The sequence below is a fragment of the Mauremys reevesii genome, linkage group 16 (assembly GCF_016161935.1).
Source record: "Mauremys reevesii isolate NIE-2019 linkage group 16, ASM1616193v1, whole genome shotgun sequence".
In the NCBI taxonomy this organism is placed as follows: domain Eukaryota; kingdom Metazoa; phylum Chordata; order Testudines; family Geoemydidae; genus Mauremys; species Mauremys reevesii.
Window position 1 is genome coordinate 13,522,544 of NC_052638.1, and position 15,407 is coordinate 13,537,950.

Below are 15,407 nucleotides of genomic sequence, written 5' to 3' on the forward strand. Positions count from 1 at the left end.
CATCTTTTTAATACTGTGGGCTGAGGGCAGAAGTTATTCTAATATATAGTAGGTTGAATGTTCTCAGGGCGCTAAGGACTATATTGACTACAAATTGAATTCATGTGGGCACATTTGCTTAGGCTGGCTTACAATGTAAGGAAAAGCTATAAACATATGTAGTTCAAGTTGCTAATTCCTTACTACTGAAAGTCTCAGTCATTATAAAGTACAATAAAATGGCTTGCACTGGAATGGCCCTGACAAGTAAGGTATTCAATACCAAACCTCAGTTCAGATACTCACCCAAAATTTCAAGTGCCTATTCAAACTGGTTTCAGAGTAGCAGCCATGTTAGTCTGTATCCGCAAAAAGAACAGGAGCACTTGTGGCACCTTAGAGACTAACAAATTTATTTCAGCATAAGCTATTGTGGGCTACAGCTCACTTCTTAGGATGCGTAGAATGGAACACACAGACAGGAGATATTTATACAAATATCTATTGTATAAATATCTCCTGTCTGTGTGTTCCATTCTATGCATCCGAAGAAGTGAGCTGTAGCCCACGAAAGCTCATGCCGAAATAAATGTATTAGTCTCTAAGGTGCCACAGGTACTCCTGTTCTTTATTCAAACTGGGAAACATAATCCAAAATGATTTTTCCCCATGAAAATTTTCATTTTCAATTAAAAGCTATTTTCTGTAGACATTTTTTTCAATGGAAAAATTTCAATCTTCTCTGCTCATTATCTTCTACTAGCAACTGCTCAGCATAAAGGGCCAGAAAATAACCAGATCTTACCAACTATTTCCCCAGCATGCAGGAGCTCTCAACTGGCACAGAGCCTTTGTACCACCCCATGGCCAGACAGGAAGCATGTCATCATAGGTAGGGTGTGTGGTCAAAACATGTACAGTTTCTTAGGGACCACTGGAAGCAGGAATAAGCTGAAGTAGCCCCTAGACTATTCTACCAGTACCAACGCCCAGAATTGTACAGATCCATCCTGATATGGCTCCCTGATGCTCTCCTCACCATCAGAGAGCCAGAAACTCATCACAGTAGAGAAACTAGAGTAATGTTCATGTGCCAACAAACATAAATACATCCTTTTAGAAACTAACACTAATAATTTAATAACAGCTTCCATTTCTATTAACTTGGACAAAAGTTAGGAGGTTCTGTGAGTGCTATTATTTCATTATAGGAAGCGAAGATGGAGGAGATAACTTACCGTAGCTTCTTTTAACCTTCTGAAATCTATGTGAAGGTAAGCATTTATTCCATTGTATGCACCAGGCAATGTGATTCCATGGATTAACAATACAAATAATACAACGTAAGGCAAAGTGGCTGTTATCCACACAACCTGCAGGGGACAAACAGACACCAAATGTTAATTAACCTACTGTTACACAAACAGGAAGTTTTATAAACATACTGGAGAATCCGGCTGTTCCTTTGTTGCATTTGTCTCTTCTGTTCTCTGGAGGACGTCTTGATTGTTTATCATAAGGGACGTTGTCCTAGCACAAAAGAACTGTTAGCTACCGGTCACACAGACTAGGAAAATTCCCACAAGTAAAGATAGGTAGTATGTGAAAGTATGAGATGGGTTAGACAAGTGAGATTATATGTCAGCAGTGGAATGACTGTATTATTAATGGTCATATTAAACTTCTGAGCAAGCTCACTGTGAATTATTTCCAGAGGTGTAAGTAGACATGAGCAGATATTTGCTGCAAATACCATAGAAATATACAAAAGCAACCACAGACAGCAAGAATTGTCAGATGTCCTCCACAGCTAGGATTTCTGGAAGCAAACAATACGTTGAGATTGAGTCATTCACCAGACGTTGTCAAGAAATGTTGCATTTATTCTTATCAATTAAGTAAAATATCAACATGAAAATGAGGAAATGCTGGCATTTACTGAAAATATGTGGCATAAATGGTGGTTTAACTCTATTGTAATTGAAAAGCCAAATAAAGAAAGGCTGTGCATTGAAAGAATAAAGAAAGGCTGTGCATTGGACCACATGATTGAAATTAAACCACGGTATGTGAACATTAGCTGATGAAAACTGTTGAGGTGGTAGCTAATTTATCAAAATCAAAAATATTCTGAGCTTTGGAAGCTAGAAACTCCTTTTCAAACAAGTTAATAGAGTTATGTCAAGGTCTAATGTCTTAATTTCAAAATATCCAAATAGTGTGTAAGTAAATATCCAGGTGGTTTTATTTCAGCTCTTGAGGTACTTCGAAGAATAATTGCTGAAACCTTTGGAAGTGATAAAGTGTTTAAGTTAGAATGGATGTTTATTTAATAAAAGCAAAGGCCCTTAAAAATACAATGAAAGCTTTAAGCAAGTTTTGCAGATAACGAGAGACAATCTTTAACCTTTATCCAACGCCAACAGAAGTCAAAGGAAAGACCCATTGACTTTAATGGGCTTTATATCAAGCCACTAATACTGAACTTAAAGTTAAAGTTAAAAAGCTAACAGAATTTTGCAATGCTGGACATCACTGGAGCAAAGATGACATAATTGTTGAGTCAGATAAAACAGGACCTGTATTTGAAATGTCCACTCCACTTTCTAGAACAGATAGACCAAAGCTGTAGATCTCTGTATAAGTGGCATCCTTAGGTACAATGATTTACAACCCCTATTCCCCTCCACCCCCCAAAAAGTCACTTTCTAAAAAGGACAAAGAACAATATTGAGATACAAGAGCAATATTAACTCTACCTTTCCTGAAGTCTTCACTCCTTTCCACAGACTAAAGAAAAGAATTATTACTACCACCAAGAGGCACAGCGAGAGCTGCCATCGGGGCGAGCCAAGGTCATGGATTCCACCACTTTCATGCAGATGCAGTACACCTCGTCTAGACAGAAGAGGGTAAGAGAGACAAAAAAACAAACAAAACCACCATCAGGTCATTGCTTAGTACTTCTCATCCTGTGGGCTGCAAGTAGACATGAAAGCTGAATGACAACATCAGTGGCTTCTCTGCTTGATTTAGTTTTTACTAGAGCTGGTCAACATTTTGCATATTTCAACTGACAAAAAAGTTAATATTTTTTTCTATTTTGATAAAACCACAGAAAATAAAATGAATGTGTGGACACTCACAAACCCTTATTCTCCAGCCGGACAGCTGGTTGAAATATTTCAGATTTTGAAATTGATGAAAAAATGTCAATTTTCATATGTATGTGTATACAGTATATTCACCAATATTTTCCCCTAATTTTTGACCAGTTCTAGATTTCACTTAAGCCAATGTCAACTAGAAATCTGGGTCACCACAGCATGAGGAAATGGGAAGTTAAATAAATATAACTGTTTTGTTTTGCTAGCTCATCATATCCAATAAAGATTTGCCATAATCTTTCGGCTGGTTCTTCAATTTCAGTCTTAATTGGATGAAAAATGCTGTTAAAAGTATCATGTTGCAGTAGGCAGCTGCTCTGTTTTTATTTCATTGTAGGGCCAATAACAAGTAAGGAATGAAAGCGCATGGATCAGTATGTATGTGACGCCCATTTGAGAATCTTCTCTTTTTTAGAAATTAAAAGATGAGCTTTAGTTTATATTTTAAGAACGAGTGCTAAGACCTGCAGAAACATTAACAAAATATACAGATAGAGTCCTTATGATGCTGAACAAAAAAAAATTCTTCAGCCAAATTTAGGGACATAAATTCTTTAGAATAAACCCACAAAGTCTCACATTTTGAGCAAAGGTTTAAATGAATGGAACCCACCTCAAGTCTTTGATATTCAGAGAAGTTACACCTGATCCTGCATGCCTTGTTCTCATTGAACATTCATTTCTCCCAAATATTCTTTTGAATTTTTAAACGAATATGCTTCAGTGGTGATTGTTTTCCATGAAAATTCTCACAAATGATCTTACTGATAGGAACATTTGCCAAAAGAGCCATTTCAAATTTGGGTTTATAAGTAGTTGCATTGGAAGCTTGATTCCAAGAGGTCTGTTCCTTTCATCAGGAAAAAGAATCATAACATGGGGGAGGTTTTTGTTTGTTTGTTTCTTAAACCTCAGCAATTTAATGTTAAGGCAGCTGGGGATCAGCTGGACTAAGGGTGTCCTCCTAACCATTCTCCCTGTAGCAACTGTAAGGATGAGGAAGGTGACTTCACAGCTGCTGTAGGCCATTTGAGGATTCCCTGACACATGAGATTCTCCAGGGTTGAAGCATCTGGGTGGATGGCCATTTGGCACTGGGAGAGTAATGCAAAATGACCAGAGTCCATTCCTGGACAGGGACAACTTTCTTCACCAACTGAAGAACAATTCCATATCTCCTCCAACATTGTGCAGATGTGCTTTTGAGCCTGTCATTTAATGTGTTCTGGGGTAACATAAGCCCTATAGACCTATTTAAAATATCATCAGCTTGAGTGAACATAAACAGGAATATTTATTTTCAAGTGAGACCTGTCATCACCTGTCTCTCTTCTCAAAGCCTTAATTGATTCACAACTAATCCAGAAACCTGTCAAAACACAGTATTAATGGAATCAACTTATTTATTTGGTGTTTTTTTGCCACTAATCTGTCTAAGCAGGTCTACATCTAAAACTACCCAATGGAGGACAGAGTGTGAAACTTGCTGAGAGTGGTACTACTCCTGTTTTATAATATATTTCTCTAACTCCATTAGCAAAACAAGTAAACTGTCAGATTAGTGACAGCCAAAGAGAAAGATGACAAAGGAAGGCAAAAGTCAGAAGATGTAGTAAAATAACCAGTGATAGTAATGAAAATCGGTAGACAAAATACTAAGAAAAAGTGATGGAAGATGAAAAACAAAAGAGAGGAAAAACATTACCATATTATTACAGGGGGGCGGGGGGGAGAGAAGAGCAATTAGAGAGTAGATAAGGGACTCATTACATTAGGCTGAGCAAGACACAAGAAGAGTTGATAAATCAGTACAACTTTTAGGCTTTGTAATATTGCAGCCTGACCCCAGAACTCAAGGCCAACGGTATTCAGCTGGAACAGCATGAAAACACGACTGAGGAACCTGCAGATAGGAAAACAAGAATTGCCATAGTGGTGCATCTAGTCCAGTTTCTTGTCAAGGGTGCAGATGCAAAGGGCCTAATTCTTGTAATTTACACTAAGGCTACTTTACATCACTCTGGCAATGTAAAGGGGCCTTAAAGTGGCCAGAAATTACATTTGCACCACCTTTGAGACGCTTTGCATTGTCAGGGCTATAAACTACTATATAATCAGGCCTGCAGAGTCTTCCTGCCTATCTGCTGAGGTAGGAAGGGGTTTCAGGCTGGAGGATATTACTGTCAGGGACTTCGCTGTCTCTCTCAGGGAGATTTTATGTTTGCCCTTTTATTGTTATTTTAGAAGCAGCACGTTCGGCAATTTTGTGTCTGGAAAGCAGTTCTCCCCATGGGCAGACTCCTCCTACCTGCCCTGCTCCCTTCGGCTTGCTCTTCCTGGACAGATTTCACTCCCCTACTTCCTCCTGGATGGACTCTTGTTTCCCCTCCCTCACCTGAATCCTTGAATTTCCATCCACGTGAGGCCACTCATCTCAACTGAAACCAGAAGACAACTGGCCAGCAGCAGTGAGCTATTTATTACACCCTTCCCTTCTGTTCTGCCTCCATAATACAACTAGGTTCTCTCCAATCGCAGATCCTGGATCCCAAGAAGCCAAGATCCGGTCCTGCATTTACACTCACAGCTTTCATTGTCACTTTCCCCATCTGTAAAGGAATAGTGATATTAACCCCTTTGAGAAGTGCTTTGCGATCTATGGATAAAAAGTGCAATATAATAATAGTTAGGTATTTTTATTAGGTCACCTCTGACTTGAGTCCATCATTATCCCCTTTGTGAGCTATTTTGAGACCATGTCCTTTATGGAACTGTTGAAGTATTAAAGCATAACAAGGAAACCAAACTCCATAGAAAGAAAACTTCATATCCAGATGTGAAAATGACTAGATTGTTCATTCAAATATTTTTAAGCCAAAGTCTGAGAAAAACACAAAAATGATAGAGTGGTATTGCCCTTTGTAGAACCAAATCCTATGGAGAGATTCCTTAGTAGCTTATTTGTGTGACTAACTCTTACTAAGAGATTCACAGTGCTGTACTTTGCAAGTATAAGAGATTAGGGTACAAGCAGATCAACTTGAGTATATTAAAATGGAGGCTATGCTTCCAATCCATGTCCAATGATAATTCCAAGTTCAATTAAAAGGCTTGTTTTGCCATTGTGATGCAGTTTATAGATGACACAGAGACTAAGGGTAGGTCCATACTTACCTGCCGGGTCGACGTGGAGAGTTCGACTTCTCGGAGTTCGAACTATCGCGTCTAATCTAGACACGATAGTTCGAACTCCGAACGCGCTCCTGTCGACTCCGGAACTCCACCACTGCGAACGGCGGTGGCGGAGTCGACGGGGGAGCCGCGGAATTCGATCCCGTGGCGTCTGGACAGGTAGGAAATTCGAACTAAGGTAGTTCGACTTCAGCTACGCTATTCGCGTAGCTAAAGTCGCGTACCTTAGTTCGACCCCCCCCCCCATAGTGTAGACCAGGCCTAAGGGAGTGAAGGAGCAGTACTGGGTCAAAAGGGCCCCGCCCTTCAGCAGCTGTGGAACATGTTCCAAATGGATTCGCTGCTCAGAGGGGGACTCTAACAGTCAAGCAGGGGGAGAGAGTGGAGGAGAGGATGGCTGAAGGGAGGAAGCCAGTTTGCAGCCCTGGGGACAGAACAATCCACAGGAGAAGGGTCTGGACTGTGGGTAAGACCCCAATTGGGCGGGTAAAGACCTGATCCTTTTCCCTCCCCCGATGCCTGCTGAGAGAGAATAAATGAACATGGGGAAGAGAGTTGGGGAATGCTGGACCAGCTGAGCTGCTGACACTGATTGGGAACTCCCTTCTAGAGGGGGAGGGGGCTGCAGCCACACACCAAACTGCAGCGAGAGTGGGAGGAAATAGGAAACAGCCCAAGTGATGCCAGGAAGGTGCACCAGGAAGAGGTGATGGAGACATTCCACATCTCTACCCTTTGGGTCCCGGTGTGTAGCGGGATGCAGAGGCAGGGCCTAGGTCCCCCTAACTTCATCCCCCTCTTCCATCCGACTGGGAGAACCCTGGAGCACTGGGGAATTACAGGCTACAGCTCGACTGCTGGACCCGCTGACCTCCAGGCAAATTCATCTCCGGACTTTGGGGGTGGAAGGACTGTCGAGCCATGGCCAGTCAGTCTCTGAGTGAAACCAGCTACAGCCATCCTCAATTTTGTAGTTGAAAGAGGTATTGGTTTGCATTTGTGTTGGACCGTGGCAGGAATTTTACACACACATGCACGTACACAATATACAGAAAGGCAGGTTTCAATGGCAAAATATATCTGTCCTCAGAGCGATTTGTTGATGAATTGATATTTTGGCAAAAAAGTCATTTGTTTTGACAAGCTTGTATTAAAAACAGAAGTATGTTTCTAGCCCTTATGTTAGAAAATATAAACTTCTGGATATTAACTGATGCAGTGATGTTTGGAAAACTTTTGACATCTAAATCTGATGAGGACAAGTAGTTTTAGGCTATGTGGGTTATGGTATAGGCACCTATAGATATGTCTCTAGGAGTTGCAAGTGGCCCAGTTCCTCCAAAATTGGGACGTTAAAGACTTGTCAAGTTAGCCTCCCCAAATTTGTGGCACTTAAAATTAGGGGTCTTGCTTTTGAAAATTTGGGCTTAATTTACTTTCCCAGGGTCACAGAGCAATAAGGCCAATAGAACCACCTAACAGAGAGACAGGTGGGAATAAACCAAGAGTCCTAGTCCCTACTCTGATCTAGATTAATTTCTTTATCACTTTAATTTTTAAGTTCAGACAACCATCCTGGTTAGAAGATGCTAGAGGGACTTACGGTATATAGTGTATGTCAGTGGTTAGCAACCTATTTACCATTGTGGGCCGCATATGCAGCCCTCTGTATGTTATGTGGGCTGCATCCACACATATGCATACACACATACACACAGGTCCTCAGGATGTCACATGGGCTGCACATGTGTGCTGATTGGGCCACAAGTGGCCCATGGCTGCAGGTTGAGAATGACTGCCGTATGTAAACTACAAAAACTAAAATTACTGCTCCCTGCTAATGACATTTATAATGCAATTTGCAATGTGTTCATTGTGCTCATTCCTGAAATTGGAAGAGTCACCTGGGTGTGTCCATCAGGTTGTGGTCATAATTTTAAATAATTATTGGTGCTGGTTTCCTTAAATGTGTAATGTACAATGTATTCTAGGAAGTACCTACACAGAGACAGGTAATTTATCAATGGCCCTGGCTGGTATATTATGAACTGCTGCTTGATCTAAATGAAATGGTATTAGGTTCTGATGAATGTTAATCCTGAGCTGATAAATGGCTGCTTTGGGATTTAACTTTTCACAGAAAGAGAATATTAATCCCAAACCACGGAAGTCTTTGCTCTACTTAATGTTGCCATTTAATTATTAATACTGGCCTCCCTTGTTATGTGTACAATGCTTAGGCACATTAAAGTTTACGCTGCACTTTGAAGCAGCTGCTTGTTAAATCTGATTTTTGCACCAACTCTCCTGTGGTTTGCAAATAAAAATAGAACATTCTGGTTTAACCCGTTGGCTGCTCTAATGAATAGCAGATGCACAAAGTGAGGCAAGTTAGCCTATGTCCAAGTTCTTTAGAAGTAAGAAGCAAAGCAGCAAGGGCACGTCAGGAAAATTCATGTGCTCCCAGGTATGTATTCGTTTGTGGTTGCCAATGGAGTATTCCTTGACTAAGAGTTTTGTAAACTCTTACCATGCAGGTCAGTTAACCAAAGTCCCAATCCTGCAATGAGCTCGCTACAGGTAAACCGGCGCTTGCATGGAGACTCTAATTTCAGTGAGGCTGAATGCAAGTACAGGGGTTTGCCAGGATGGAGCTCATTGCAGGAGCAGGGCCCAGTGCTCTTGACTGCTGCATGATAAGGACATGAACACACACATGCTCATTTTATGGCTAAAGTTCGCTCTCATACGAAGCTGGGGAAAGTCCACATACAGAGGCTCTGGCTCAGGTTGTCAAGATTTCAAATCTAGGGAAACTCAACAGGAACTCTAGAGCTGACTTCAGCTGTTGTAATCCTCTACAGGGCAGTCGCTCAGAGAGCCAGATACTCTTACCAAACCACACAGGGCTTTATTCATGAAAAGTAACACTTTGAATTGCTCCCAGAAGTTAATGGAAAATGAGTGTATTGCATGCAGGACAGGTGTGATCTATTGATATTGACTCTTTGCAATATAGCATTGCTTGGAGCCCCACTAGAAACTTAAACTAGCATAGATGTTACTAAGTCCCCTAGTTTCAGGTTTCGCCATAAAATCTACATTCAGATCAGGTTTGCTGAGGCTTATGAACCCTTCAAACAGAGCTAGCCAAGTATGAGTTTCCTAAGAATATGCAAGCACATGTAAATGACTTGGTTTGCTTTGTACTCACATTTCGTTTGTGTTCCCCTTTCTACGAGCAGGCATCAAACAAATTTTACTGGTGTGAATTCTTGTGGAAAACAAATATCCCAGCTGTGCATGAGAGTATTTGTGGGAAAGCGATTTTAAATCTGAACACCACTATTTGTACCAGAAGGGCTTGCACACTCATCCAACCAGAGAAAAGAATCAATAGCATGTGACTTTGACTTATTTGACTGTCTCAAAATGTCTAACATGTTAAAATAGCAAATGTACAATACTCACAGAGAACTGTTCACTGTCAGTTCCTGGGCTTATAAACAATTTACTAAAATATTTCTTGAATGCTTCTGAATAGCTAAGAAACCTGAGGTAACTTGATTATGGCTCATCTGATGGCAGAAGATGGCAAGATTCACTGGATACATTATTCAATATGGGGCCTGATCCAAAACCCACTGAAGTCAGTTGGAGTCTTTTCATTGCCTTCAATGGATTTGGAACAGGTCCATGGGCAGGCACACAAAGCTAGAACCAAGCTTAGTGTTTGCATGAGTCCCTCTGAAGAGGAACTCCCCAGTGTTACCCATCCCTAACCTTTGTCAGAAACATCTGGAAATCCCTCCTTTGCAATGACCATTTCAAAGAGGTGATTAAATTAGGGATCCAGGAAAATTATGGACTTTTCTATTGCCTAACCAAACCCTCAGATTTGTATTTTGGATCTGGCTGCAGCAGGAGATCAGGGAAAAACCCTTTAAGAGGTTCAAACATGAACAATGATGTACACACTTATGAACTAGATCTTGTTACCTGCTAAACTGGAATATGAGTGAAAGTTGCTGACAACTCCTGCCCTTTTTCAGCCTAGCATCATCTAGGATTTTTCTCCTTATGGAACATAATCAACAGAATATCAGACTGTCCCTTTTCATTTATTGTTGGCACTGCTTAAAGAGGTGCCTGGACTCAAGCAATTTTTTTATTTCATAATTGATGCGCCAAGCCCAGAGATGCCAGAGCTATGAACCTCCAAGCCCAAAGGCGCCGGGAATCAGCCGTGGCACAAATTAAGCACTGGATTTTGGCCTCTGATGTCATTTTATTTATGACCAGAATTGCTGACACTTGCTCTTGAAACAATTTTAAGTGAGATACCTAATTCTGTTCTGTTATATTGAATGGAAGGCTAACAGGATTGTGTTAGTCAACATTCAACAGAGCAAGCCAACACAATTTTAAACAATGTATGCTGAAGAAATAGAACTCACTGGCAAGAAATTGAGGGCAAGAATTCAGCAAGATTTAAAAAAAAGGGTTAGACATTGTGTGTGTGTGTGTGTGTGAGTGCATGCGTCATTATATATATGACACACACACACATACACACATCTGCAGTTACTTAAGAGGCTACAAAAATTAAGGGATAAACCCTCATACTTAAGGGATTACATAAACTACTGATTTATGGTGATTAGGAAAAAATTCTCTCCTACAGAGAGTTTATTCCATAACTGTCCACACTGGGGTTTGCTGCACCTTCCTCTGAAGCATCTAGTACTGGCCTCTGGCAAGAGGCAGGATACTGGACTATGTGGCCCACTAGTCTGATCTGTTATGGCATTTCCTATTAGGAATTACAGTCCAACCCACTAAACATGCAGTTGGCCAACTAAAGTTAAGTTACTTCAATTTTGATTTCTGTCATTACATTCTCAGATGCGGAGTTAATGTGCTGCAGAAAACTGTTACTTCATGCATCATACATCTACGTTCATAAGTATAATAGATGTGGACTGTGTTGATTCACGCTTGTTTGAACTTCCATGTGGTTGCTTACCTAGCCATTTTACAATTAATTACTCATATCTGGGCAGCCTTGTATACATTCAGTGAATTTGCTCCCCTGAATGGGGCATGAAAATTTGCTTGTAAAACATGTTTTTATTACACAGGAGAAAAGGATTAAAGGCCTGAGAAAATAGCTGTAGCTCAATGCATTGCTGACAGTTTGGTAACAAAACCTTCCAAGGAGCAAGAAGGGAGAGAACAAAGATACAGTATGTCTATATTCAGATAAAATGTTTGAATAAGTAAGATAGGTTTGGGAACAATTTTTATTCCACTGAGGCACTTTCTTAAGTGGTAACTTTTTTATGATTTATTTTAACAAAGTTAAAGCGGATGAAAGGCAGTTTGCATTCTCCAGGGTGAATTCCAAACCACAGGATAAGGAATTAAAGTGATACATGTCTCTAAAGTAATGTGGGGCTGACATTTTATTCCTAGCTGGATTTCTCTTATGACTTATTATTCCCAGCAGCAGAGCATAAGCTGTGAACCCTACCACTCCACTACTGGCATGTGATAGGAAGAATAAAAGAAGCAGATTACATAAACTTATTTGTACATTTAAGATCAGGCAAGATAAGTGTTATGATTTATTTTGACCATCTCTAATGAGGTACTACAGAAGGCCCATTCCCGTAGTCCATGTTCAGGCAAAGTTCCCATTGACGTCAATGGGAATTTTGCCTGGTTGGAGACTGGAGGATTGGAACCAGAATTTGTCTAATAAAACATGGTATTAAGCAGACATAAATGGAGAGTTCAACCAAAATTATCTACTAACTTGTATTGCTGGGAAATGACATCTTGTGTTTCTGTGCAAACCAATTAACTGTATGAGCTTCCCCCCACTAAACTAGATTCTCAGGAGATGCATATCAGTTCCAGTTAAGTCAGTGGTGCCTCACGGCTCTGGAACTTACCCCAGTTAAAATAGGACCTCCCCTCTTCCCCCAGAGTCATTCTACCATCTCAGGGGTGCTGAAGCACATCTCTCTGTCCTCAGCCCCTGGAATGCCCCATTGCTGGGAGGAGCCAAGAGCAGAAGGTATACAGACAGCTCTGTCAGTCGTATGACTGCAGGGTTCCCCTACTCCAGATCTCCAGCTAGTTATTTAAGCCAGCTTTGTTGCTAAGCATACATGCAACACAAGTATGTAGGGGCAAAATTAGAAAGGCCAAGGAAAGATTAAACTAATTAGAGACAAAGGGTAAGAAGAAAACAAACATTCTACAAGTACATTAGAAGCAAGAGGAAGACCAAGGCCATGGTCGGACCATTACTCACAAGGAGGGAAAAACAACAACAGAAAATGTTGAAATGGTGGAAATGCTAATTGCCCTTTTTTGTTTGTTTATATAAAAAATTTAGTAGCAATTGGTGTCTGACACAGTGAATGCCAGTGAAAATGAGGTAGGATCTGAGGCTAAAATAGGGAAAGAACAAATAAAAAAATACTTAGACAAGTTAGATGTCTTCAAGTCACCAGGGCTTGATAAAATGCATCCTAGAATACTCAACAAGCTGACTGGGGAGATATTTGAGCCATTAGCAATTATCATTGAACATTTCTGGAAGACAGGAGAGATTCCAGAGGACAGGAAGAGGGCAAATATAGTGCCAATCTATAAAAAGGGGGATAAGGACAACCCAGGGAATTACACACCAGTTAGCGTAACTTCAGTACCCAGAAAGATAATGGAGCTAATAATCAAGCAATCCGTTTGCAAACACCTAGAAAATAAGTCAACATGGGTTTGTCAAGAACAAATCATGTCAAACCAACCTAATAGCTTTCTTTGTCAAGGTAACAAGCCTTGTGGATGGGGGAAATGGTAGATGTGGCATATCTTGACTTTAGTAAGGCTTTTGATACCATCTTGCATGGCCTCCTCATCAACAAACTAGGGAAATATAACCCTAAATGGGTACATAACTGCTTGGAAACCGTTCCCAGAGAGTAGTTATCAGTGGTTCACAGTCAAGTTGGAAGGGCATATTGAGTGGGGTCCTGCAGGGATCAGTTCTGGGTCCAGTTCTGTTCAATATCTTCATCAATGATTTAGATCAGGGGTTCTCTAACTGCGGGTCAGGACCCCTTAGGGGGTCACGAAATTATTACATGGGGGGTCATGAGCGGACAATCTCCACCCCAAACCCTGCTTTGTCTCCAGCATTTATAATGGTGTTTAAATATTTTAAAAAGTGTTTTTAATGTACGTGGGGGGGTCGTACTCAGAGACTTGCTGTGTGAAAGGGGTCACCAGTAAAAAAGTTTGAGAGCCACTGATTTAGATAATGGCATAGAGAGAGTACACTTATAAAGCTGATAGGGGTTGCAAGTGCTTTGGAGGGTAGGATTAAAATTCAAAATGATCTGGACAAACTGGAGAAATGGCCTGAAGTAAATAGAATGAAATGCAATAAGGACAAATGCAAAATATTCTACTTACGAAGGAACAATCTACTGCACACATAAAAAAAATGGGAAATGACTGCCTAGGAAGGAGTACTGCAGAAAGGGATCTGGGGTCATGGTGGATCACAAGCTAAATATGAGTCAACAGTGTAACACTGTTTCAAAAAAAGCAAATATCTTTCTGGGATGTATTAGCAGGAATGTTGTAAGCAAGACATAAGTAGTAATTCTTCTGCTCTACCTTGCGCTGATAAGGCTGCAACTGGAATATTGCATCCAGTTCTAGGTGCCACATTTCAGGAAGGATGTGGACAAATTGGAGAAAGTCCAGAGAAGAACAACAAACATTATTAAACATCTGGAAAATAGGACTTATGAGGAAAGATTGAAAAAATTGGGTTTGTTTAGTCTGGAGAAGCGAAGACAGAGGGGACATGATAACAGTTTTCAAGTACATAAAAGGTTGTTACAAGAAGGAGGGAGAAAAATTGTTCTTAACCTCTGAGGATAGGACAAGAAGCAATAGGCTTAAATTGCAGCAAGGGAGGTTTAGGTTGGACATTAGGAAAAAATTCATAATTGTCAGGATAGATAAGCATTGGAATAAATTGCTTAGGGAGTTTGTGGAATCTCCATCACTGGAGGTTTTTAAGAACAAGTTAGACAAACACCTGTCAGGCATGGTTTAGTTACTACTTAGTTCTAGCATGAGTGTAGGGAACCGGGCTGGATGACCTACTGAGGTCCCTTCCAGTTCTATGCTTCTATGATTCTAAGCAGCAGTCAGGGGCGGCTCCAGGCCCCAGCACGCCAAGTGCGTGCTTGGGGCGGCATGCCGCGGGGGCCACTCTGCTGGTCCAGGAGGGCGGCATGCCTGCGGAGGGTCCGCTGGTCCCGTGGCTTTGGTGGAGCCGTGGACCAGCGGACCCTCCGCAGGCACGCCTGCGGGAGGTCCACTGGAGCCACGGGACTGGCGACCAGCAGAGCGCCCCCCCGTGGCGTGCCGCCGTGCTTGGGGCGGCAAAATGTCTAGAGCCGCCCCTGGCAGCAGTGGCACAAAAGAGTGTAGAGCTTACACCCAGGTTTGTCCCCTTTATGTGCCAGAACAGCAGCCTCATTAGAGCCTGCTTTAAAAATATGGAGGCTGGATAGGAGTTGTAGCTTTGTTCGCTTATGCTCCGATCACAGAATGGATCTTTGCTTCTTTTCTATTTTCCCCAGTGAGAGTTCAATGTTTCTCCATATGACAAACCAAAACACAAAAGGGAGATTGAAACCTCCCACAGCAAAACTATTGCCCTAAATAACTGTTCTTACCACTATCTGTACCACACAGTGGCCAACACAACAAACCTTAAACCACTAAAAGCACTTGCAACCCCTCACAGCTTTATAAATTTACTTCTTAGTAACTACAGGCATTGGGATTTCAAAAACACCCAAGTTTTAGGACTATGAATCCCAGGAAAAGCTAAATGCCATGTATGTTCCTAATTCACTTAGGCATTTTTAAAAATCCCACCAGAGATATACATTACTTGGCAGAGCTGAGAACACAAATCTCTTGACTTTTAGTCTTGTGTTTTAGCAGAGTCACAAGTTGAGTTGTGTTTCA

At 41.1% G+C, this 15,407-nt stretch overlaps 1 protein-coding gene and 1 long non-coding RNA gene across 3 annotated transcripts in view; one reads left to right on the plus strand and one right to left on the minus strand.

Annotated features, from left to right (window-relative positions):
- Window positions 1-6,280, plus strand: part of LOC120384507 — a 146,148-nt gene extending 139,868 nt beyond the window's left edge. Inside the window, exons 5-6 of the long non-coding RNA XR_005588921.1 lie at window positions 2,769-2,891; window positions 5,391-6,280. This is a non-coding gene — a long non-coding RNA (uncharacterized LOC120384507). The remainder of the gene's footprint in view (window positions 1-2,768; window positions 2,892-5,390) is intronic.
- Window positions 1-15,407, minus strand: part of SLC6A2 (solute carrier family 6 member 2) — a 103,739-nt gene that overhangs the window by 50,356 nt on the left and 37,976 nt on the right. For both annotated transcript variants that reach the window (XM_039503335.1, XM_039503336.1), the window contains exons 5-6: window positions 2,739-2,877; window positions 1,218-1,352 (exon numbers count right to left, since the gene is read on the minus strand). In XM_039503335.1, the coding sequence (XP_039359269.1) occupies window positions 1,218-1,352; window positions 2,739-2,877 (274 nt within the window). The remainder of the gene's footprint in view (window positions 1-1,217; window positions 1,353-2,738; window positions 2,878-15,407) is intronic.